The following is a 24,562-nucleotide window of genomic DNA, read 5'->3' on the forward strand; positions in this document are numbered from 1 at the left end:
AACTTACCACTATTCCCCAGTCCATTCCAGTCATGCAGCCCACTTGCAGCCTTCTCCTTCTCTCAGAGAATAAAAAGAAAGGAGTTCAGGTTTAGAAAGTCAGTTTACTGTCTTCTTTCTGCTGAAAACAGATGTGGGAGCCCTTGCCAGCAGCAGGATGGAGGACAGCTGGCATGAGGAGAGGAGAGGTGTAGGGCTGGGGCTGACCAGGTTCTCCCTAGGAATGGCATGAGACAAGTCTGCATTTCATAAATGCACTGGTTTGTGTCCCACCATGTATCCTCATTCTCCACCTCACCGGGTCTGTAAAACAGCCTCAAGTTCCAGGAGCAGTATCTCAGCCCAAACTCTCGTTTCCACTGGCACAGAAAATCAGAGGAGGTGGCAGAACCCACCCAGCCAGTGCTGAAGGAGCTGTGCCAGAAGCTGTGTTCACCTGGGAGAAATTTGCTTCCTCTAGCAAAGGTGAGTTGTACTCCAGGGAAAATTGAAAAGAGGAAAAGATTGCTCTCTGCTCATTTCCTCAGCAGCAGAGCAGGAGCTGGAGGTGTGTGTTCCTGGTGCTGTGCTGATTTCCTGATTTCCCATCCTGCTCCTGGGAGCTGCAGCGTCTGCCTGGAGGTCTCAGCAGGCTCCTTGGAGTGCAGCTGTTTCCCAGTTCAGTGCATTTAATGGTGTTAACCATTGGCTGCCAATCTTGGGACTGTTTCATTGTGTAGATGATGGTTCAAAATAGTAACTTGATGGTGTTATTTCCCAAGGCAGCCTCTTCCTCTTTTGCCATCAGCAGATTATATACAGCCGCTAACAGGACAGGACACCAGAATTAGTGCCATGAGCTGTTTATTTCAAACATCAGTCTCAGATCATTGTTATGACAATAGAGATAAGAGATGTAAACAGCTCGCTGATTCAAGTAGAATGCCAAAGAAACGTAACGTTACAGCATAGCATAAAGCCATCTCAAACTATGTTTCAGCCAATCACACATAGAGCAAAAACATATTGACAATATTTCTATCCAATCGTATGAAACACACGTAACAGTAGTTAACACAATAGAGACTTCTTCTCTAACACAATGGCTCATTTATGAGAGACAAAGCACAGAGACTCATTCATATTATCTTTCTAAAGATATACATTAAATAAACTTGTTGAAACCTAAAAAAGCAAATCACAGATGCTTATTGTTCTATTTCTCACGTCTGTGCTACAGCTTAGAAAAATTTTTCTGCTGCATTAGAAATGTTCACAAATCTGCTGTCTGAGGCCTGTCTTTTTTACCACTTTCTCAAAACACTCTATTTTCATAGATCCCAACATTTCTTCACAGACTGTTGAGTTCAGCCGAACTGCATTGTGTGTTGCTGGAGCTCACCCCACTGCCCTTGGACACACCAGCCCCTCCATGATGCTGGGCAGGTAAACAGAGGATTTTGCATATTGTAATTCTAGCTGTGCTGCCAGGATCATTTTTCCCATCATTTCTGCAGGAATTGCCTTTGCTTTTACAGTGCCAACCTCCTGCAGTGCAAGGACAGAGACACAGGGCATGGCCAAAGCCTACAGCCCCTGCTGGACATGGCCTCTATTGGTCTTCACTTGGCAGAACACTTCATGACAAAAATGCTTTGGTAAAGATTTATTATGTATGAGACAAGTTTTATAGAGTTACTTTTTATTTACATAAGTACATATTAAGGAAATGTCAAAATAATTAATGTGTAAATGTTATAAAACAAAGGCTGGTATTGCTCTCCCGCTGTACCCAGCCACAGTGGGTGGCTCCACAGTGCAGTCTCTAGTGTCCCTCATTTTGCCAAGGTGAACCATGGCCATCCATCACCAAATTAGGAAATCCCCAAGCCCCTCATTAATTTACAGTGCCATAGAGCAAGCCTAATAATGCCTTGGAAGCTCCCAGGCTGCTCCCATGATCACACCAAGAGTGCAAGGTCTAATTGTGAAAAAAAATATTTTACAATTTCTTTGAAAGAAATAAACCAGCCAGCCTCCTGCTAGAGCTGTCAAGGGCCTGTTTGCAGCAGCCCTGACAAAGGATTCTCCATGTGAGGGTGGTGGCCAAGGCTCCCCTAGCGAGGCACAGCACAGATCTTGTAGGGCTGTGGGGCATTTGTAATGCCCATCACGGGCTGGAGGCTGAGCGTGGTGTCTGGGGGTGCCTGGAAGGTGAATTTCTGGAGCAGGGAGGTGAAGAAGAGGAAGAGCTCGGAACGGGCCAGCAGCTCTCCCAGGCAGGAACGCTTCCCTGTGGAGACAGAACCCACAGCATCCTCAGAGTGTGCTCTTGCTGCTGAAAATGCTTCTGCCTGCCCTTAGGACTGTGGTCCAGCTGTGCTACCCCATTCCTGGGTGAGTTTTTCAGTCCAAACCAAGCTTCCCAACAATACTTTGGCATTAGAGCGTGATCTGCCCCCAGATTGCATGACTTTTTACACACACACATGACCTGGATGTGCCCATGCTGGGAGAGCTCACCAAAGAGAGCTACCACAGGAGATGTTGGTGCTGGTGCTAAAAGCAACTTGCCCATGGAAGCTGCTGGCTGGGGAACCCTGTGGTGGTCACAGTGAGGCCCCTGGTAAGCTCAAACATGGGGAGCAGAGCAGTGGCCTCAGTGAAGATGTTCCTAAAATCTCTGGAATATACATGGTTTTTTACTCCTCCTCATTTCTCTTCTGTGCATGTGGTGCTGTGGGGATGCAATGGGAGCATTTTGAGCAGCACCTCCATGGTGCACATGCCCTTTCCATTGCTGTTTTCCTCTCTGTCTCCACCCTGCAGTTGGAAACCCAAGCCCATGTGCACCATAATTCAGCAAATCTTACCTGTAGAAAATGGTATAAAATACTCGTTTTTCCAGAACTTCCCATCCTTCAGAAAATGCTCGGGGTTAAAAGCATCAGGGGTTTTCCACTCATTCTTGTCAAACAGCAGAGAGGTTAAATTTGTCGTTATAACCGTGCCCTAAGAGGAAAAAAGAAAAATAAATCACACTTTTCTGGCACTGACAGCAGGAGGGGCAGTTTTGTCTTCCAGGCTCCTCTCCATGAAGAACATCCTTAGTCAAATTCTACTGAAATTATTTGTGCAACACCCCACTGCAAGCCCACATTTTCTTCTTCTTGTCTGTTTGGAGCTGCAGTTATGTAACTGCATTTTCCCTCATCAGCATCATTTTTATCTGTTGTAATCTTGGGCTAAAGTCCCTCTAAGAGCTGGGAGCTGTGCCTTGAAGGCATGTGTGGGGTGGGGCACTAATCAGGGAGCTGGAGAACTTTGGATGGCAAAATCCATGTTGAGCAGGAGTGAACTCTGGACAGGGCAGGGACAGTGTCTGCACAGGAGGGACCTGGCCTGGCACCGTGCCTGGGGAGCTGGGAGTGTCCCTGGAGTGCCCGCACTTCCCAGCACTCTGGAGTTTACCTTTGGGATGTAGTATCCATCCACGTAGGTGTCCTCTGATGCCATTCTTGGCACGTTGAAAGGGATAACGTTGCCTTTCCTCTGCACTTCGTGGATGACAGCGTTGGTGTAGTGCAGCTTGTTCCTGTCCTCCAGGGCTGGGGGCCGTGCCTGGCCGATGACCGCGTCGATCTCGGCTTGCACCCGGGCTGGGAAAGAGCAGGAATGAGCCCAGGGAAAAACCCTTGGAACAATACAAGGGTATTGCTGTAAGGGTCTACCAAGGGACCTCTTATGGGAGTGTGGGGACGCTCCCAACTGGTCTCTCACAGAGCTTTGAGGGATGAAAGCAAGGCAAAATATGTTTTTGCTAATTGTACCTTGAATTTCTGGATGTACGGCCATAAACAGCAAGGCCCAGCGGAGCGTTGAGGACGTGGTCTCAGTCCCAGCAAACATCAGGTCAAGTGAACAGGCCATGAGGTGCTCCTCCTGGAAGGTGTTACTGTCGCGGTCCTTCAGGAGAAGGAGTGTTAGTGCCACAGGAATGGTGAGGGTGTCCTGGCACCAGGCTTGGTCCAGACCACCCCAAGGATTTTGGCAGATGCTGCTGACCCCTCGCATCCCCATCCTGCTGATGCGTGGCTGAACCTGATGTCTGTCCTGAGCTCATAAAAGGCTACACAGGCAGCTCAGAGAATCGGGGCTGGTTTCCCATCCCCTCTGGTTCTAAGCCCCACTCCAGGAATGTTTTCTCCCCAGTGCTGACCTTGGAGATCTCCAGCAGGTAGCTGTCGATGTAGTCCCGCCTCTCTGAGGGGTTCCAGTCCTCCTTGTGTTTGTTGATCTGCTCTTGCATAAAGTTTTGCAAAACCCTCCAGTGTTTGAGAATGGTTTGGTGGGCTCCAGGTAAATACTTCATTATAGATGGGAAACTGTTGTACAGCTTTGAACATAGAAGGAGAAAGACAAGTTGAATAAAGAACTTCAAAAACTCTTCTGACATCAAGACTTCACCCTGCGATTGCTCTTGCTGAATTTCTGCAGCTGGCAGAAACAGCTCAGCTCCAGATGAGCAGAATTCTCATTATGGGGTAACTTGTGTGTTACCCAGTCTTTTAGCAGGCAAGTTGGCAATCAGTGGGCAGGTAAAGTGATTTTGGGTGAGAGAGAGCAGTGTGAGCTGGGTACAACTTAACGCAGAAAGAAATGACAGGCAAATCTACCCTGTGCAAGGGAACAGGGATTGACAGCTCTGGTGATGACAACACTGTGACTTAAGGTTGACACCAGAGAAGAAACTATGCCCTCAGTTGGTGGCAGGAGGGTTGTACCTGAGCTGAGAAAGCTCCATGGAGGGCAGTCATTTCATTCATCAGCTTCAGCAGCCTTTGGAAATCCTCATCGTGGTAGTCAAACCGGTTGCCAAAGATGAGGGAGCAGATGACATTTGCAACAGCATTAGTGATTTTCAACTGAGGGTTGAAAGGATTCCCTGGGGAAGAGAAAGATCTGTTCTCTTCCACTCTTCTCAGAAAAGAAGAAAACACATTTCTGATGCAAAGCAGTGAAGAAATATGAATGAAATGAGTGGCCCCTAATGGGCTCTGTCCTATGTCAGTGCTTTCCTGGGGTGCACGGCTGCCCATCTGAGCAGGCCAAGCTCGGCAGGACAACCCCAGTGGTCCCAGTTCAATCAGCTTATGAAGATGTTTGTTTACATCTGTAAACAAGGTCTGCAGGATGTATTTGAATTCATTGGAAACATCAGTATTTATGCACACACAGAGAGGAGTAAACTCAAGGTGGGCTGTGAATAATGCTGTGGGTGTTGCCTGGTGCATTCCCCAGCCAGTTGAAGGCAAAGCACCTGAAGGAAGGAGCAGGGATGCTGGCAGTAGTATAGCCTGCAACATTTTTCAGCATGCAGTGACATTATAACCACCCCTACCAGGATGAACTCACCCTGTTCATCCCTAAGCATATCCACCAGGTATCTGCACTCCTCCTGGATGCACTCACCCTGTTCATCCCTAAACACATCCACCAGGTATCTGCACTCCTCCTGGATGCGCTCCTCCAGGCTCCTCTTCCCCAGGCCGAAGTTCCGGAGTGTGGTCAGGGTGAACCTCCTCTGTGCCTTCCACAGGTGCCCGGTGGAGGAGATCAGTCCTGGCAGGAAAATCCCTGTGAGCCAAGGCCGATCTCCCACTGAGGGAGAAAAGCTCCAGGGCTCTGCCTTGTCTCCAGCTGACTCAGACCTCTGCAGGGTCGAGGCTTGGACCTTACAGCTGAGGCATGTCTTGAGGGGTAACTCACCGATCTTGCTGAAGATCTGCTCATCGATGGGAAAGTCAGGGCGTTCCAGGAACTTGTCCCCTTGGTTTACGAGCACTTCCTTCACCAGCCGCATCCCGCTTACCAACACTATCTTCATGCTGCCCATGTGCAAGCCGAAGATGTCACCGTATCTTTTAGTTTGCTGGGAGGGGACATAAAAAAAAGGGGTTTTCATTGGCAATGGATGTTCCTGGTGAGACCAGGACACCCTTGTCAGGGGACATGGGTAAAAATAAAGGAAGAGTGGGAGGGGAGACAGAATGTGCGCACTCTACCTGCGGGCACGATTTTTTTTTTCCTCTTTTTCTAAATCAGTGATTGGGATTCTGTTAATTGGCCATAAATCAAAGAAACCTCACCAGGTTTGATTTTTCAGTCCTATGTTTTTCCAGTTGTTCCACCCCATTCCAGCCCCCCCTCAGACCTGTTGGGTTTGTACATCTGTGACTGCACCTGTGCGATCGTGCTGTGACCTTTGCCCATGGAATCACTCCACACTTGTCACCCTGCTTGGACTCAGGTAAATGTCACCGATGAGGACAAACCTCCTGCCTGCCTCCCCTACCTCTGGGGTTTGGGTTATCCCTTTCCCTGCATGGCTGGGGAGGTGTAGCTGCAATCCCTCCATCCCTTCCCCTTGCTGCTCACCACCTACATACCCTCTGCACTGCACCCACAGGATCTTTAAAGTCTACAAGGTAGAGGTGCCCCAAAAAGGGCAGGCGGAGGGGGGTGGGAGGGAAATTCTTTGGATTTCTGTTCTTCATGTAGTCTGCAATGAGCAGGAAGATGAAGAGAAAGATGAGGAATGTCTGGAGGGAGACGCTGTCCCAGAGGAAGTGCAGCATGGCTGGATGCTGGGGCTCTGCAGGGACGTGTCCCACAGCAGGTCAGGCAGGTTGAGCTCACAGGGCACCACTGAGCCCCCAGGTCCAGGGGGAGATGGGTGATGTGCTGGCACAGCTGTGGGTGCAAACACAGGACAGCAAGGAGTGGCTTTTGCAGCCTGCTCTTGTGGCTACATTCAGACTCTGGCTTTCCCAGCTTCCAGAAGGGAATAAATCCCTTCTTGATTAAACTGAAACTTTCCCTGTCATCTGATTTAAAACAAACACACCATGAACCAGAACACCCCCAGCTTCCCCCGTCCCCTCCAGACTCCTCTCAGTACTTGACTATACCCCAGTGCCCCATGCCCTTGTCTAAAGGACAGAAATGAGCCTTGTGGTATTTAGATTAAAACCTGGCAATTTGAGCATGCAGCTCCCACAAACCCATCTCCCAGGATGACCCTGCTTCCTCCTTCCCAGGGGTCCTCACCGTGCTACATCCCAGTTTCAGCTTCTCAGGGAGTCTGCAGCTGCTCCGAGAGCCTCGTGCTTTCCTTGTTTACAGCAGCTCCCTTCCTGGTTTGAGAAGTCCTGGCCTAGCCCCTGGTCTCAGGGGACCCCGAGATAAGGTTGCACAACCTCTCCCAACCCATCTGACTGTGTTTCGTGTCTGGGTGACGTGGGCTGGGAGTGAACAGGTTAGGGGGAGTTTATGCACATGGGCCATGTGGAACTTTGATGTGTTTGTTGTGCTGTGCTGTGAAAGAAGCATGGAGCAGCAGCATTTTGCCCCTGCATCATGTGGCTCTGTCACAGCCCCTTGCAGTCATCAGCTGCCTCCTCTTGCTCTGGGGGACGTTTTGGGTGTTTCTCCTCTCTTTTGGGGCCATCAGTTGTGGCTGTTTGGATCATTGTCCAGTGCTGATCACAACGCACAGAGGTGCAGCAGAGCCACTCTAGTGATGCCATACACATGTTCTCCATAACCGTAATGATCTTACTCTTGGGAAGCTGGAAAAGTCAAATCTCTGTTTTACTGTGGAATTTTAAGGGGAGAGGTCTGTTTTTGAGAATATCTTATTTAATTTCTGGTTTTTAAGCACACTTAGGCATGAGTCCCTGGAGATGCATGTGTTCACCAGCAGTGACATGAGAGGATCCACTTGAAAATTAAACTAGTTCATGCCTCCTGCCTTTGAGGTATGGCATCATTGCATTTAAGTAAAGGAGAAAAAAAAAGAAGAAAAAGAAGATCACTTCAATCATTTATTCTCTCCAGGAGTAGGGGAGGAAACTCCAAAGTAATGAAGAAACACAAGTTGGAAATTGTCCTGCAGTGACATTATTATGCTTGTATCCCCATTCTTATGTACTGTGCCTTTAAGACTGTCTCTGAAGAGTGAAAGATTTTTTTGGGTTTCTCTTATCAGGTACACAGAGACTGGCAGTATATAGGGCTCGAGAGAGTGGAAAAAACCCTGTTTTGAGTGCACTTTGGTTGCTATTACTCTGTGTTCGTTGAAAGCAGCTAATAGCCATGCTTTTTGAATTCATAATGTTTATTCGGGTGAAGGTTTGCATGCATTTCTGGTCCCTAGGTTTTTTTGAGATTTTAATACCTCTGTGGTCCCTAGGTTTGTTTTCTTATCCAGAAATAGCTTTATTATTGTCCCTAATACGTAGTTTTTACATCAGAGGGGCAGTGACCAGAATAGCTATCCTGCTGGCGTTGATGGCGATGATTTCTAAGAAGTTTTTAAATATGCTGGGGTCTGGTCCAGGTATGAATGGTTCATGGCTATGGTTATGCATCCAGTTTGTTGGAGGAGGAGCAGCAGGGAATTAGGTTTTTCAGCCTCTGCTTTCCTTCTTCTCCTATGAATCAGTTGCATCACTAGTGAAGGATGTTCAGTTTCCCCTCAATGTTAAAGAAACCATCTTTCTGGTATTCAATCTGGTAACCTTCCTCTATACAGCCTGCTGCTTCTCTAGAATGAGGGCTGAGATTTCTAGACGGGCTGATGAGACCCCTGACTCAGGAGTAGACCCCGGTGTGGAAAATCCTAAGTGGTGTGGGAAATGGGAGGATATGGGCCAAATCCTGAAGGAATTCTCTGACCATATAGTCTGGGATTTTCCCCATGAGCAAATTCAGAACCCAGCTGAGGTGGGGAGATATCTGAAAGAGAAGTACCAGGATGAGCCTAAGGAGAGGAAGGTCATTGCAGTGAGCTGGGCCCTGTCTTGTGCTTATCGCACTCTGTTGGGTACTGTAGGGCAGCAGAGAGAGGCAGGGGGGCAGGGAGATAAATCAGCTATCTCAATCACTCAGGCTGCAGCCAACAGCCCAGGCTTGAAGCCAGCAGCCAAACCAGATAGTGAGCCTAAGCCAGCAGCTAAACCATGGCTGTTGCTACCAGCACTAGAAGTGGGAAATGCATGGACAAGACCAATCGACCAGTGGATTATGATGATGATGAAGGAGAAGGAACCTCAATGCCTCCTGACATAAAATCAGGAGTCAAAGCAGCAGATGCAAGATCAGATGCAAATATTGAGTCCTTTTCCTTGATGGACGTTCGTGGCTTACGGAAGGATTACACTTGATGACCTGGTGAATCCATTGTTAGTTGGTTAGTCCATCTCTGGGATGCTGCAGGTGAGGCTACAATTCTGGATGGCACTGAAGCCAGGCATTTGGGATCCCTGTCATCGACCAAGAAATGATGAGGGGGGCTAATCCACATAGCCTCTGGGCACAGGTCTTGGAAACTGTTGCACAATGATAACTGTGTGCAGATGATCTTTATATGCAACAAACCCAGTGGAAGACCACAGAGCAAGGGATCCAATGCCTGAGAGAAATGGCAATGGCAGAAATTATCTTCTCAGATGACATAACAACTGGGAACCCAGACTTGGTACCATGCACATCTGTGATGTGGCAAAAACTTGTACGACTTGGGCCACGTGAATATGCTTCTGCCTTAGCCATCATGAAGAGGGATGAGAGGGGTGAGACTGCTTGACATGGCAAGGAAGCTCCGAGCATATGCAGATGCTGACACATGCCAGAATCGCAGCGGTAGAAACACGTCTGCAGAACTTAGAGGATAAGATAGAGGAGAATCATAAGAAGCTTAGAGAGGAGATTAAAGAAGACCTTCTCCAAATTTCAGCAGTACAGATCAGAGGTTCTGGTACCCAAGGCAGACGTTTCCCAGATGGTGAGAGAAGGTACACCCCACGAGCTGAGCTGTGGTTCTACCTGCGTGATTGTGGGGAAAACATGAGAAGGTGGGATGGAAAACCTACCGCTGTTCTGGCACGACGGGTGCGTGAACTGAAGGAAGACAGGGCTCAGAGAGGGAGTTCCACCAGAAGGAAAGCAGCTCCAGTTGCCCGTAGCCGAACGGCCAGGTATGATGATGATGACATTTCTGATCCCCTTGAAGGAACATCCAAGACATACGCCCAGGGAAAGAAGGATAACCAGGCTTAGAGGGGCCCTGCCTCTAGCCAAGTAGGGGCTAGGGAAAATCGTATTTTCTGGTCTGTGTGGATTTGTTGGCCTGGCACATTGGAACCACAAGAATATAAAGCTTTGGTTGATACTGGTGCTCAATGTACATTAATCCCATCAAGACATGTGGGGTCAGAGCCTGTTTCTATTGCTGGTGTGACAGGGGGATCCCAGGATTTCACTTTGCTGGGAGCTGATGTGAGCCTGACTGGGAATGTGTGGAAGAAACCCCCTATTGTGACTGGCCCAGAGGCCCCATGTATTTTGGGCATAGACGACCTTCAAAATGGGTATTTCAAAGACCCAAAAAGACTCAGGTGGGCATTTGGGATAGCAGCTGTAGTGACAGAGGGCATCCAGCAATTGAACACCTTGCCTGGGCTGTCTGAGAATCCATCTGCAGTAGGACTTCTGAAGTGAGAAGAGCAACAGGTGCCAATTGCCACTTCCACGGTGCATCAACGACAGTGTAGGACCACTTGAGATGCTGTGATCCCCATCCATAAGATGATCCAAGAGCTGGAGAGCCACGGGGTGGTCAGCAAGACCCACTCACCCTTCAACAGCCCCATTTGGCCTGTGTGAAAATCTGAAGGAGAATGGAGATTGACTGTGGACTATCATGCATTGAATGAAGTGACTCTACCACTGAGTGCTGCCGTGCCAGACATATTAGAGCTCCAGTACAAGCTTGAGTCCAAGGCAGCAAAGTGGTACGCCACTATAGACATTGCCAATGCATTTTTCTCCATTCCTCTGGCAGCAGAATGCAGGCCTCAGTTTGCTTTCACATGGAGGGGAGTGCAGTACACCTGGAACCGACTGCCCCAGGGGTGGAAGCACAGCCCCACCATCTGCCATGGACTGATCCAGACTGCACTAGAAAGGGGTGAGGCTCCAGAACATCTGCAGTATATTGATGACATCATTGTGTGGGGGAACACAGCTGCAGAAATGTTTGAGAAAGGAACGAAAATTATCCAAATCCTCCTGGGAGCTGGTTTCGCAATTAAAAAGAGCAAAGTCAAGGGACCAGATTCAGTTCCTGGGAGTGAAGTGGCAAGATGGACGGCGTCAGATTCCTGCAGATGTCTTTAAGGAGACCACAGCAACGTCTCCACCCACCAGTAAGAAAAAGACACAAGCTTTCCTAGGTGCCATAGGCATTTGGAGAATGCACATTCCTGAGTACAGTCAAATCGTGAGCCCTCTCTACCTGGTCACCCGCAAGAAGAACAAATTCCACTGGGGCCCTGTGCAGCAACAAGCCTTTGTCCAGATCAAGCAGGAGATTGCTCATGCAGTAGCCCTTGGCCCAGTCAGGACAGGACCAGAGGTGAAGAACATGCTCTACTCTGCAGCCGGAAACCATGGCTTGTCCTGGAGCCTTAGGCAGAAGGTGCCTTGGGAGACTCGGGGTCAACCACTGGGATTTTAGAGTTGTAGCTACAGAGGGTCTGAAGCCAACTACAATCCCACAGAGAAGGAGATCTTGGCTGCCTATGAAAGAGTCCAGACTGCCTCAGATGTGATTGGTACAGAAGCACAGCTCCTCCTGGCACCCTGACTACCAGTACTGGGGTGGATGTTTAAAGGCAGGGTTCCTTCCACTCACCATGCCACCAGTGCTACATGGAGCAAATGGATTGCTGTTATCACCCAGCGCACCCATATAGGTAAACTGAATCGCCCTGGGATTTTGGAGGTCATTACAAATTGGCCCGAAGGTGAGAATTTTGGTGTCACAGATGAAGAGGAACAAGAACCAGTGACACGTGCTGAAGAGGCTCCTCCCTATAACCAACTGCCCCCAGAAGAAACACGCTATGCTCTTTTTACTGACGGTTCCTGTCGCATTGTAGGGATGAACCAGAAGTGGAAAGCAGCTGTATGGAGCCCCACACGACAGGTTGCACAAGCTACCGAAGGAGAAGGTGGATCAAGCCAACTTGTGGAACTCAAAGCCATTCAACTGGCCCTAGACATTGCAGAAAGAGAGAAGTGGCCAAAGCTCTACCTCTACACTGATTCTTGGATGGTAGCCAACGCTCTATGGGGATGGCTGGAGAGGTGGAAAGAGGCAAACTGGGAGCATAGAGGAAAACCAGTTTGGGCTGCTGAAGAGTGGAAAGACATTGCTACCAGGGTAGGGAGGCTACCTGTGAAAGTCCACCATGTAGATGCTCATGTTCCCAAGAGTAGAGCCAATGAAGAGCACCAAAACAATGAGCAGGTAGACCAGGCTGCAAAGATAGGGGTGTCCAAGATAGACCTAGATTGGGAACACAAAGGAGAGTTATTCCTAGCTCGAGGGGCCCATGGTGCCTCAGGCCATCAGGGCAGAGATGCCACCTATAAGTGGGCACGAGACCGAGGGGTGGATTTAACCACGGACAGTATTTCTTAGGTTATCCATGACTGTGAGACGTGTGCTGCCATCAAGCAGGCCAAGTGAGTGAAACCCCTGTGGTACAGTGGGCAGTGGTCCAAGTACAAGTATGGGGAGGCCTGGCAGATTGACTACATCACACTGCCCCAGACACGCCAGGGCAAGCGCTACGTGCTGACCATGGTGGAAGCCACCACTGGATGATTGGAGACCTACCCTGTGCCTCATGCCACTGCCCAGAACACCATCCTGGGCCTGGAAAAGCAAGTTCTGTGGAGACATGGTACCCCTGAGAGGATCGAGTCAGACAAAGCGACTCATTTCAAGAACAGCCTTATCAACACCTGGGCCAGGGAACATGGCATTGAGTGGGTGTACCATATCCCCTACTATGCGCCAGCTGAAGGAAAGGTAGAGAGGTACAATGGACTATTAAAAACCCAGTTGAAAGCTTTGAGTTGGGGATCTTTCAAAAATTGGGAGCAGCATTTAGCAAAGGCCACCTGGTTAGTTAACACCCGAGGTTCCACCAACGGAGCAGGTTCTGCCCAGTCTGAGTCCCTGAATATAATAGAAGGAGACAAAGTCCCAGTGGTACATGTCAGAGGTTTGTTAGGGAAGACTGTGTGGATCAATTCTGCCTGGAGTGCCCATTTGTGGGGTTGTCTTTGCTCGGGGACCAGTTTGCACATGGTGGATAATGCAAAGAGATGGAACGACACAATGTGTACCTTAGGAAGATCTGATTGTGAGGTAAGAATGATACGCAATATCACTGTTCATTGGATGTTACTGCCATTGTCTGTACATTAAACCATACAGACATGAGATAGAAGGAAATGTGTATATGTTGAAGGTCTGGGCAAGTGGATGATGGAGAAGAAAATGTGCAAGTGTCGAAGGTCTGAGCAAGTGATAGATGGAGCTTTAAGTGAGTAAAGTGAAAGGGGGGAATCCTGCAGCTCTGTAGTAGAGGGCCTGGATTCAGTGGTCCAGTGTGGGGATATGATGAAGGCATGATGGGTATTGCTTGTAAATTTTGGGGGAACAGATGGAAAATTTGTATGAATAATGCATGATGTGTGGTAGTATGTTGATGATATGGGGATAAGGGGTGGAATGTCCTGGGGTGACGTTATGATTCTTGTATCCCCATTCACCTGTTCTGTGCCTTTAAGACCGGCTCTGAAGAGTGAAAGTTTTGTTTAGGTTTCTCTTCTCAGGGACACGGAGACAGGCAGTACATAGGGCTGTTTTGGCTTTTTTGCTTTTGGCTTTCTGCTTTCTTCTCTCTCTCTCTCTCTGTCTCTCTGCTCTAACTTCTGCTTCCTTTTGCTTCTGCTTAATAGCTAGTTTTAGCTAAACAGTCCAAATTCCTTCCTGGACTGTTTCTCCTCTCCTTTTAATTCGACCATCTCGAACCTGCTCTGGACAGGGACCTGGGAACACGGAGGGTTTGCACTGTTTGGCTGCAGCAGCTGCCCCAGCAACAGAGGGACTAATAGAGCAACCACCCTCGAAAGAGACTTTCTGATTTTGTCATCTTTTACAGAGTGGTGTCATCTGGTATTGTTCATTTTGTGTGCTAGGGGTGCTGTGCCTGTTAAATAAACAGGTTCTTTGAACTTCTCTATAAGGAATTCTTCCCAAAGCGGTTGCGGGGGAGGGGCCATGTGGGTTTGCTTTCTGGAGGGGCCCTCCTTTGGAGATTCTCTACCAAATTTGCCCTAAACCAGGAAAGAAATGAAAGAGAGAAGAGATCAATATTTATTTGCTAAGCCAGTGCAAATAATACAAGCTGCAGTCACAAGCCAGAGGTCAGACCTACAACAGAAGGAACACAAAAATGGAAACCAGTGCCTTGTCCAGAGTGGCGTTGAAGACTTCATAGGTGAAAAAAAATCCTTGTATCTTTTATGTTTTCTCTTTCACAAAGACAAAAACACAGCTTGGGAGCCCGTGACTGTGACACAATAATTAAAACCGCAATAGGATTAAAGTGATCAGTCGGAAGGACAGCTCAGTGACAGAATCCCCGTGTGCCCGGCGTGGCAGGGATGTGATGTGCAGAGCACTCTCCCCTGTGGCATAAATCTGCCACTGCACAGGGATTGCTTTGTACCGCAGCAAAGCCGCTACTGCCGGGGACAGAGGAGAAAACCAGCGGAAATGAAACTCGATGTAATCCTCTTTTCCTGTTAACTATTCCATATCCTACGTGGGTACCCACAGAAAAGTCACTTATGAAAGGTAAGAAGCAAAAAACCAACAAAAACAAGAAGAAGAATCTTTGCTATAGTGACTATAGTCCAAACTGAAGCACACAGGAGACAGCATTTCTAAGCACAAATGCTTGGTCACATAAATGGAAAAATTCTCTACAAGTTGCATATTTAATTAACTCTTATCCAAAGAGGCCTGGCATAGGAAGAAGCTGTGTCCATGGTGCAGGGTGCCCTGTCCCAGCTGCTTCCTTGGCCCCCTGCTACGTCCATGCTGCTCACACAGACACAAATCTTTGCCAGAAGCAGAGGGGAAGTGCTGAACTCGTGACCTGCCACCACAAAACCACTGTTCCAACACTTCCTTCCTGAGAGCCTGCACTGAACCACCACGGGCATGTCCCTTCCAACTCTGCTGTTCCCTTTCTGCTGCGCTTCAGGTGAGCTGCTCCCCAGAAACCTCAGGGGATTATTTTGTTGCAGCTTTTCTGATTTGGATTTTACTAGCACAAACCTTTTGCTTTTCTAATATAAAATTGCTGTATCATATTTTTATAGCCCTTCCAGACCTGGTGAAAGCACAGCTCCTTGTGCCATCCCACTGGGGCTGGGCTGTGGTAGAAGCAGCTTCTGCTCCCCTCTTGCCTTGTAATTAAAATTCCTATATACTCTTTGAGATAAAAAAAAAAAAAATTCTTGCTGTGTCTGCTGCAGAGGTCTATTTTATATTTTAGATATCTTTTATCCCTGGAAGTGTGCAAGGCCAGGCTGAATGGGGCTTGGAGCAATGTATTTTCCGGAAGGTGGCCCTGCCCATGGCAGAGGGGCTGATCTTCAAGGTCCCTTTCAAGCCAAACTATTCCTTGATTCTGTGATTTCCATCACACAGCTGCAATGTGGTGCTGCAGGGAGTTTCTACTACCCTGAGACCAATCCCACCTGAGGCTCAGGATTGGTTGTGGCCACCAGAATGTCCATATTGATGCTGAAGGAGCTGTGCCAGAAGCTGTATCCATCTGGGAGAAATTTGCTTCCTCTAGGAAGAGGTGAGTTGTACTCCAGGGAAAACTGAAAAGAGGAAAAGATTGCTCTCTGCTCATTTACTGAGCAGGAGAGCTGGAGATGTGTGTTCCTGGTGCTGTGCTGATTTCCTGATTTCCCATCCTGCTCCTGGGAGCTGCAGTGTCTGCCTGGAGGTCTCAGCAGGCTCCTTGGAGTGCAGCTCTTGCCCAGTTCAGTGCATTCACTGGTGTTAACCATTGGTTGCCAATTGTTGCGCTGTGTTGTAATATCCTCTTTTAAACTTCCGGGTTCCTTCCCCAGGTGTGCCAATACCTCTCTTCCCCCCTCCCCCCCTTACTGGGCTGTCAGTTTTAACATTCCAGCAAGGCACATTGTGGTTCGTCACTTTCAAAAGATGCCCCTATGCCCAGAGGTCATTGGCCTGTCTAGGTGTCATCCTCCCCTGAGACCCTGCCCCTCCCACCTGGTTGGTGGCTCACCTGTCCCTTCCCTCCCCCTCCCCCAGGAGCTTAAAAGGTCAATCAGGCCGTACGGTTGGGATTCTGTTGGAGCTGTGAGACCTCTGTGACCATGGAATAAAGCTCTGGATATTAACCCTCCGGCAGAATCCGTCTCCTTCCTCCTCACCATAAACTGAAGCCTTCCCTCCTGAGGTAAATGGAATTCCTAACGAGCCTGGACTTGTTCACTGCCCAGCTGCAACCTCCAGCAAGCTAAAGGTGTCTCTGGGGTGATAGACCACAGTTGTCGCCTTTAGCCCAGCAGCAAGGGACGGGCTCAGGCACAATCTACCTGGTAGTATTGGGATTCATATTCCAATAGCCAATCTTGGGACTGTTTCATTGTGTAGATGATGGTTCAAAATAGTAACTTGATGGTGTTATTTCCCAAGGCAGCCTCTTCCTCCTCAGACTGTTGAGTGCAGCTGAACTCCACTGCCCTTGGACACACCAGCCCCTCCATGATGCTGGGCAGGTAAACAGAGGATTTTTGCATATTGTAATTCTAGCTGTGCCACCAGAATCATTTTTGGCATCATTTCTGTAGGAATTTGCTTTTACGGTGCCAAACTCCTGCAGTGCAGGGACAGAGACACAGGGCATGGCCAAAGCCTACAGCCCCTGCTGGACATGGTCTCTGTTGGTCTTCACTTGGCAGAACATTCATGACAAAAATGCTTTGATACAAATTTATTATGCATGAGACAAGTTAAATAGTGACTTTTTATTTACATAAGTACATATTAAGGAAATGTCAAATTAATTAATGCATTAATGTTATAAAACAAAAGCTGGTGTTGCTCTCCCACTGTACCCAGCCACAGTGGGTGGCTCCACAGTGCAGTCTCTAGTGTCCCTCATTTTGCCAAGGTGAACCATGGCCATCCATCACCAAATTAGGAAGTCCCAAAGCCCCTCATTAATTTACAGTGCCATAGAGCAAGCCTAATAGTGCGCTGGAAGCTCCCAGGCTGATCTCATGATCTCACCAAGAGTGCAAAGTCTAATTGTGAAAAAAATGATTTTACAATTGCTTTGAAAGAAATAAACCAGCCAGCCTCCTGCTAGGGCTGTCAAGGGCCTGTTTGCAGCTGCCCTGACAAAGGATTCTCCATGTGAGGGTGGTGGCCAAGGCTCCCCTAGCGAGGCACAGCACAGATCTTGTAGGGCTGTGGGGCATTTGTGATGCCCAGTATGGACTGGAGGCTGAGTGTGGTGTCTGGGGGTGCCTGGAAGGTGAATTTCTGGAGCAGGGAGGTGAAGAAGAGGAAGAGCTCGGAACGGGCCAGCAGCTCTCCCAGGCAGGAACGCTTCCCTGTGGAGACAGAACCCACAGCATCCTCAGAGTGTGCTCTTGCTGCTGAAAATGCTTCTGCCTGTGCTTAGGACTGTGGTCCAGCTGTGCTACCCTATTCCTGGGTGAGTATTTCAATCCAAACCAAGCTTCCCAAATATACTTTGGCATTAGAGCATGGATCTGCCCCCAGATTGCATGACATTTTACACACACACATTTAGTAGAGTCCTGAATATGTATTGTAGTGCCTGCCAATCTCGTTGTCTAATGGGTGCGCTTGCTAAGATACTGGATAAAAGGGGGGTGCCATCGGTAGTCTTGAGGACCTGGTGAAGAGGCAGGAGCACACTGTTGAAGAGCTGCTTGTAGAAACCACAAAGGTATGGACTTAAAACGGGTAACAGCAATATGAACAACCTTGGCCCGAGTGTAGAAGGACAGTGGAGCTGGGGACTGAGGCTGGGATCTAGAAACAACAACATAGATGGATGTGTCCGTGCTGAGCTTAGTAAGAGGCTACCAAGGGTGATGGTCTGGGTAAAGCAACTTGCCATGAAGCTGCTGGTGGGAACCGTGTAGGCCAGTGGTCCTGGACTCAGCTGGAGCAGAGCAATGTCTCAGTAAAGATGTTTAAGATCTCTGGAATTTAAATGGTTTTTTAATCCCCCTCATTTCTCTTCTGTGACATGAGACGAAGGCTCAGTGTGGTGTGGAGTTGGGAGCAATGGGAGCATTTTGAGCAGCACCTCCAGGTGATCTGCCCTTCCATTGCTGTTTTCCTGTCTGTCTCCACCTTGCAGTTGGAAACCCAAGCCCATGTGCACCATAATTCAGCAAATCTTACCTGTAGAAAATGGTAGAAAACACTCGTTTTTCCAGAACTTCCCATCCTTCAGAAAATTCTCAGGGTTAAAAGTATCAGGGGTTTTCCACTCATTCTTGTCAAACAGCAGAGAGGTTAAATTTGTCGTTATAACCGTGCCCTAAGAGGAAAAAAGAAAAATAAATCACACTTTTCTGGCACTGACAACAGGAGGGGCAGTTTTGTCTTCCAGTCTCCTCTCCATGAAGAACATCCTTAATCAAATTCTACTGAAATTATTTGTGCAACATCCCACAGCAAGCTCAGATTTTCTGTTTCTTCTCTGTTAGGAGCTGCAGTTATGTAACTGCATTTTCCCCTCATCAGCATCATTTTTATCTCTTGTAATCTTGGGCTAAAGTCCCTCTAAGAGCTGGGAGCTGTGCCTCAAAGGCATGTGTGGGGTGGGGCACTATTCAGGGAGCTGGAGAACATTGGATGGCAAAATCCATGTTGAGCAGGAGTGAACTCTGGACAGGGCAGGGACAGTGTCTGCACAGGAGGGACCTGGCCTGGCACCGTGCCTGGGGAGCTGGGAGTGTCCCTGGAGTGCCCGCACTTCCCAGCACTCTGGAGTTTACCTTTGGGATGTAGTATCCATCCACGTAGGTGTCCTCTGATGCCATTCTTGGCACGTTGAAAGGGATAACGTTGCCTTTCCTCTGCACTTCGTGGATGACAGCGTTGGTGTAGTGCAGCTTGTTCCTGTCCTCCAGGGCTGGGGGCCGTGCCTGGCCGATGACCGCGTCGATCTCGGCTTGCACCCGGGCTGGGAAAGAGCAGGAATGAGCCCAGGGAAAAACCCTTGGAACAATACAAGGGTATTGCTGTAAGGGTCTACCAAGGGACCTCTTATGGGAGTGTGGGGACGCTCCCAACTGGTCTCTCACAGAGCTTTGAGGGATGAAAGCAAGGCAAAATATGTTTTTGCTAACTGTACCTTGAATTTCTGGATGTACGGCCATAAACAGCAAGGCCCAGCGGAGCGTTGAGGACGTGGTCTCAGTCCCAGCAAACATCAGGTCAAGTGAACAGGCCATGAGGTGCTCCTCCTGGAAGGTGTTACTGTCGCGGTCCTTCAGGAGAAGGAGTGTTAGTGCCACAGGAATGGTGAGGGTGTCCTGGCACCAGGCTTGGTCCAGACCACCCCAAGGATTTTGGCAGATGCTGCTGACCCCTCGCATCCCCACCCTGCTGATGCGTGGCTGAACCTGACGTCTGTCCTGAGCTCATAAAAGGCTACACAGGCAGCTCAGAGAATCGGGGCTGGTTTCCCATCCCCTCTGGTTCTAAGCCCCACTCCAGGAGGGTTTTCTCCCCACTGCTGACCTTGGAGATCTCCAGCAGGTAGCTGTCGATGTAGTCCCGGCTCTCTGAGGGGTTCCAGTCCTCCTTGTGTTTGTTGATCTGCTCTTGCATAAATTTTTGCAATAACCTCCAGTATTTGAAAATGGTTTGGTGGGCTCCAGGTAAATACTTCATTATAGATGGGAAATTGTTGTACAGCTTTGAACATAGAAGGAGAAAGACAAATTGAATAAAGAACTTCAAAAACTCTTCTGACATCAAGACTTCAGCCTGCAATTGCTCCTGCTGAATTTCTGGAGCTGGTGCAAACATCTCAGCTCCAGAAAAGCAGAATTCTCATTATGGAGTAAGTTGTGTGTTACCCAGTCTTTTAGCAGGCAAGTTGGCAATCAGTGGGCAGGTAAAGTGATTTTGGATGAGAGAGAGCAGTGTGAGCTGGGTACAACTTAACGCAGAAAGAAATGACAGGCAAATCTACCCTGTGCAAGGGAACAGGGATTGACAGCTCTGGTGATGACAACACTGTGACTTAAGGTTGACACCAGAGAAGAAACTATGCCCTCAGTTGGTGGCAGGAGGGTTGTACCTGAGCTGAGAAAGCTCCATTGAGGGCAGTCATTTCATTCATCAGCTTCAGCAGTCTTTGGAAATCCTCATCGTGGTAGTCAAACCGATTGCCAAAGATGAGGGAGCAGATGACATTTGCAACAGCATTAGTGATTTTCAACTGAGGGTTGAAAGGATTCCCTGGAGAAGAGAAAGATCAGTTCTCTTCCACTCTTCTCAGAAAAGAAGAAAACACATTTCAGATGTAAAGCAATCAAGAAATATGAATGAAATGAGTGGCCCCTAATGGGCTCTGTCCTATGTCAGTGCTTTCCTGGGGCACCTGACTGACCCTCTGAGCTGGCCAAGCTTTGCAGGACAACCCCAGTGGTCCCAGTTCAATCAGCTTATGGAGATGTTTGTTTACATCTGAAAACAAGGTCTGCAGGGTGTATTTGAATTCATTGGAAACATCAGTATTTATGCACACACAGAGAGGAGTAGACTGAAGGTGGGCTGTAAATAATGCTGTGGGTGTTGCCTGGTGCATTCCCCAGCCACCTGGAAGGCAAAGCACCATAGGAAGGAGCAGGGATGCTGGCAGTGTTGTAGCATTGCCTGCAAGGTGCGGTATTTTTCAGCATGCACTGACATTATAACAGGCCCTAGAGCTTCTGCCCTCACAGCTGCTGAGGGCCATGGCACTCACCCTGTCCATCCCTAAGCACATCCACCAGGTATCTGCACTCCTCCTGGATGCACTCACCCTGTTCATCCCTAAACACATCCACCAGGTATCTGCACTCCTCCTGGATGCGCTCCTCCAGGCTCCTCTTCCCCAGGCCGAAGTTCCGGAGTGTGGTCAGGGTGAACCTCCTCTGTGCCTTCCACAGGTGCCCGGTGGAGAAGACCAGTCCTGGCAGGAAAATCCCTGTGAGCCAAGGCTGATCTCCCACTGAGGGAGAAAAGCTCCAGGGCTCTGCCTTGTCTCCATCTGACTCCGACCTCTGAAGGGTGGAGGCTTGGACCTTACAGCTGAGGCATGCCTTGAGGGGTAACTCACCGATCTTGCTGAACATCTGCTCATCGAGGGGAAGGTCAGGGCGTTCCAGGAACTTGTCCCCTTGGTTTACGAGCACTTCCTTCACCAGCCGCGTCCCACTTACCAACACTACCTTCATGCCGCCCATGTGCAAGCCGAAGATGTCACCATATCTTTTAGTTTGCTGGGAGGGGACATAAAAAAAAGGGGCTTTCATTTACAATGGATATTCCTGGTGAGACCAGGACACCCTTGTCAGGGGACATGGGTAAAAATAAAGGAAGTGTGGGAGGGGAGACAGAATGTGTGCACTCTACCTGAGGACAGTTTTTTTTTTGTTTGTTTCTCTTTTTCTAAATCAGTGATTGGGATTCTGTTAATTTGCCATAAATCAAGCAAACCTCACCACGTTTGATTTTTCAGTCCTATGTTTTTCCAGTTTTTTGTCCGCCCCATTCCAGCCCCCCCTCGGACCTGTTGGGTTTGTACATCTGTGACTGCACCTGTGTGATCGTGCTGTGACCTTTGCCCATGGAATCACTCCACACTTGTCACCCTGCTTGGACTCAGGTAAATGTCACCGATGAGGACAAACCTCCTGCCGGCCTCCCCTACCTGTGGGGTTTGGGTTATCCCTTTCCCTGCATGGCTGGGGAGGTGTAGCTGCAATCCCTCCATCCCTTCCCCGTGCTGCTCAACACCCACGTACCCTCTGCACTGCGCCCACAGGATCTTTGAAGTCTACGAGGTAGAGGTGCCCCAAAAAGGGCAGGCGGAGGGGGGTGGGAGGGAAATTCTTTGGATTTCTGTTCTTCATGTAGTCTGCGATGAGCAGGAAGATGAAGAGAAAGATGAGGAATGTCTGGAGGGAGACGCTGTCCCACAGGAAGTGCAGCATGGCTGGATGCTGGGGCTCTGCAGGGACGTGTCCCACAGCAGGTCAGGCAGGTTGAGCTCACAGGGCACCACCGAGGCCTCCAGGTCCAGGGGGAGATGGGTGATGTGCTGGCACAGCTGTGGGTGCAAACACAGGACAGCAAGGAGTGGCTTTTGCAGCCTGCTCTTGAGGCTACATTCAGACTCTGGCTTTCCCAGCTTCCAGATAGGATTAAACCCCTTCTTGATTAAACTGAAACATTCCCTCTCATCTGATTTAAAACAAACACACCATGAACCAGAACACCTCCAGCTTCCCTCTTCCCCTCCAGACTCCTCTCAGTACTTGACTATACCCCAGTGCCCCATGCCCTTGTCTAAAGGACAGAAATGAGCCTTGTGGTATTTAGATTAAAACCTGGCAATTTGAGCATGCAGCTCCCACACACCCATCTCCCAGGATGACACTGCTTCCTCCTTCCCAGGGGTCCTCACCGTGCTACATCCCAGTTTCAGCTTCTCAGGGAGTCTGCAGCTGCTCCGAGAGCCTCGTGCTTTCCTTGTTTACAGCAGCTCCCTTCCTGGTATGAGGAATCCTGGCCCAGCCCCTGGTCTCAGGGAACACCAAGATAAGGTTGCACAACCTCTCCCAACCCATCTGACTGCGTTTTGTGTTTTGTGTATGGGTGACGTGGGCTGGGAGTGAACAGCTGTCCCTGAACTCAGCACTTCATGAGCACCAACATTTTCTGATCTCCAGCAGAGCAGCTGCCTCTGGCCATGCCCTGAACTCTCCAGCCATCCCTCCCCACCTGCCTTGTCCTTTGGGTCACAGCCCACGGGGAAGCTGCTCCCAAAGCCCCACAGAGCTGGTGAAGGTGCTGGGAAGCCGATGCAGATGCCCAGCTCTGCAGGCTGGGGCCCTTTGCTGGGAGCTGGAGCAGAATGTGCTGCATTTTCCCACTCAGGAGCAGCTCTGGGTTAGGGGTTGCACATGGACCATGTGGAACTTTGATATGTCTGTTGTGCTTTGCTGTGAAAGAAGCATGGAGCAGCACTTTGCCCTTGCACCGCGTGTGGGGGCCTGAATATATGTATTGTAATAACAGCAATAAGAATACAACAGTTGAAATGTAGTGAGAGTCCTATGTGTTTGATAAGTGCGTCCTAGCTATTCTAAATGAGTCACAGCTGCAAAGTCCTCAGTTGGGCAGCAGCTGTGGCTCGTAAAGATAGCTGGGATAAAAGGGGTGGGTCCAGAGCCCAGGAGGAGCTCTCTGTGAAACCATGAGGAACTGCACTGCAGAGAACAGAAACCAGCGAGACGGTATGGACTCTTTAGGAATATGATAGCAACAAGATAACAACAATACAATAACAACTGGTGACCCCAACGTGATGGAGAACACGCAGACACAAGGAACATCGAGAGAAGATAGGGATCCCCCCAATATGAAGAGAGGACAGCCGAGAGGTGTATCAGCCAGAGAGCTGGGACTTTAGAATATAATATGGCCTTTGAGTCAAGGAGCTGTAACAGCAGAAAGCTGTGAGAATATGGGTTTTGAGAAAAATAGCTTTGGAACATCTAGGGATCTGTATGTGTTCAAGACAGCCGAGAGCTGTGGTAGCCTGAGAGCTGGGACTGTATGTGTGTTGTAATTGTATAATTGTTAAAAGAAAAGGGGGGAAATGTGGGGCCTGAATATGTGTATTCTTATAACAGCAATAAGAATACAACTGAAATGTAGTGAGAGTCCTATGTGTTAGATAAGTGGGTCCTAGCTATTCTAAATGAGTCACAGCTGCGAAGGCCTCAGTTGGGCAGCAGCTGTGGATCGTAAAGATGGGTGGGGTCCAGAGCCCAGGAGGAGCTCTCTGTGAAACCATGAGGAACTGCACTGCAGAGAACAGAAACCAGCGAGAAGGTATGGACTCTTTAGGAATATAATAGCAACAAGAGAACAGCAATACAAAAACATGTGGCTCTGTCACAGCTCCTTGCAGTCATCAGCTGCCTCCTCTTGCTCTGGGGGACGTTTTGGGTGCCTCTTTGTTTTGGGGCCATCAGTTGTGGCTGTTTGGATCATTGTCCAGTGCTGATGACAAGGCACAGAGGTGCAGCAGAGCCACTGAAGTGATGCCATACACATGTTCTCCATAACCTTACACTTGGGAAGCTGGAAAAGTCAAATCTCTGTTTTACTGTGGAATTTTAAGGGGAGAGGCCTGTTTTGAGACTGTCTCTTTTAATCTCTGGTTTTTAAGCACACTTAGGCATGAGTCCCTGGAGATACATGTGTTCACCAGCAGTGACATGAGAGGATCCACTTGAAAATTAAACAAGTTCATGCCTCCTGCCTTTAAGGTATGGC

General features: G+C 48.9%; 2 protein-coding genes and 1 long non-coding RNA gene across 4 annotated transcripts in view; 1 reads left to right on the forward strand and 2 right to left on the reverse strand.

Moving 5' to 3' along the window:
- Positions 1 to 1,638: 1,638 nt before the first annotated feature.
- Positions 1,639 to 7,191, reverse strand: LOC135450766 (cytochrome P450 2J2-like). The gene is made up of 10 exons (XM_064719199.1): positions 7,090 to 7,191; positions 6,429 to 6,732; positions 5,749 to 5,911; positions 5,452 to 5,601; positions 4,764 to 4,924; positions 4,199 to 4,375; positions 3,810 to 3,945; positions 3,451 to 3,638; positions 2,853 to 2,991; positions 1,639 to 2,272 (listed from the first exon to the last, which is right to left on the reverse strand). The coding sequence occupies exons 2-10, from the start codon at positions 6,615 to 6,617 to the stop codon at positions 2,097 to 2,099; spliced, it is 1,479 nt and encodes a 492-aa protein (XP_064575269.1). The 5' UTR covers positions 6,618 to 6,732; positions 7,090 to 7,191; the 3' UTR covers positions 1,639 to 2,096.
- A 9,868-nt stretch (positions 7,192 to 17,059) lies between these two features.
- LOC135450762 (cytochrome P450 2J2-like) overlaps positions 17,060 to 24,562 on the reverse strand; it is a 29,591-nt gene continuing 22,088 nt past the window's right edge. Inside the window, exons 1-10 of one of the 2 annotated variants that reach the window (XM_064719196.1) lie at positions 22,683 to 22,798; positions 22,021 to 22,325; positions 21,333 to 21,495; positions 21,036 to 21,185; positions 20,310 to 20,470; positions 19,745 to 19,921; positions 19,356 to 19,491; positions 18,997 to 19,184; positions 18,398 to 18,536; positions 17,060 to 17,571 (exon numbers count right to left, since the gene is read on the reverse strand). In XM_064719196.1, the coding sequence (XP_064575266.1) occupies positions 17,396 to 17,571; positions 18,398 to 18,536; positions 18,997 to 19,184; positions 19,356 to 19,491; positions 19,745 to 19,921; positions 20,310 to 20,470; positions 21,036 to 21,185; positions 21,333 to 21,495; positions 22,021 to 22,209 (1,479 nt within the window). In that variant the 5' untranslated portion in view covers positions 22,210 to 22,325; positions 22,683 to 22,798 and the 3' untranslated portion in view covers positions 17,060 to 17,395. Of the gene's footprint in view, positions 17,572 to 18,397; positions 18,537 to 18,996; positions 19,185 to 19,355; positions 19,492 to 19,744; positions 19,922 to 20,309; positions 20,471 to 21,035; positions 21,186 to 21,332; positions 21,496 to 22,020; positions 22,326 to 22,682; positions 22,799 to 24,562 lie in introns of those variants that run through there. The other variant, XM_064719197.1, reaches the window with a different exon arrangement.
- LOC135450769 (uncharacterized) overlaps positions 24,075 to 24,562 on the forward strand; it is a 63,057-nt gene continuing 62,569 nt past the window's right edge. Inside the window, exons 1-2 of the long non-coding RNA XR_010441155.1 lie at positions 24,075 to 24,115; positions 24,456 to 24,555. This is a non-coding gene — a long non-coding RNA (uncharacterized LOC135450769). The remainder of the gene's footprint in view (positions 24,116 to 24,455; positions 24,556 to 24,562) is intronic.

This window comes from Zonotrichia leucophrys, chromosome 8 (genome assembly GCF_028769735.1).
Source record: "Zonotrichia leucophrys gambelii isolate GWCS_2022_RI chromosome 8, RI_Zleu_2.0, whole genome shotgun sequence".
In the NCBI taxonomy this organism is placed as follows: domain Eukaryota; kingdom Metazoa; phylum Chordata; class Aves; order Passeriformes; family Passerellidae; genus Zonotrichia; species Zonotrichia leucophrys.

Excerpts from the sequence above, each read along its gene's own strand:
- LOC135450766 (XM_064719199.1), bottom strand. The coding sequence starts at position 6,617 with ATGCTGCACTTCCTCTGGGACAGCGTCTCCCTCCAGACATTCCTCATC. Across the intron at positions 4,925-5,451 it reads TGTGTTTAGGGATGAACAGG|GGAATCCTTTCAACCCTCAG; the intron begins GTGAGTGCATCC and ends TCTCTTCCCCAG. Across the intron at positions 2,992-3,450 it reads ATGGATACTACATCCCAAAG|GGCACGGTTATAACGACAAA; the intron begins GTAAACTCCAGA and ends TTTTCCTCTTAG.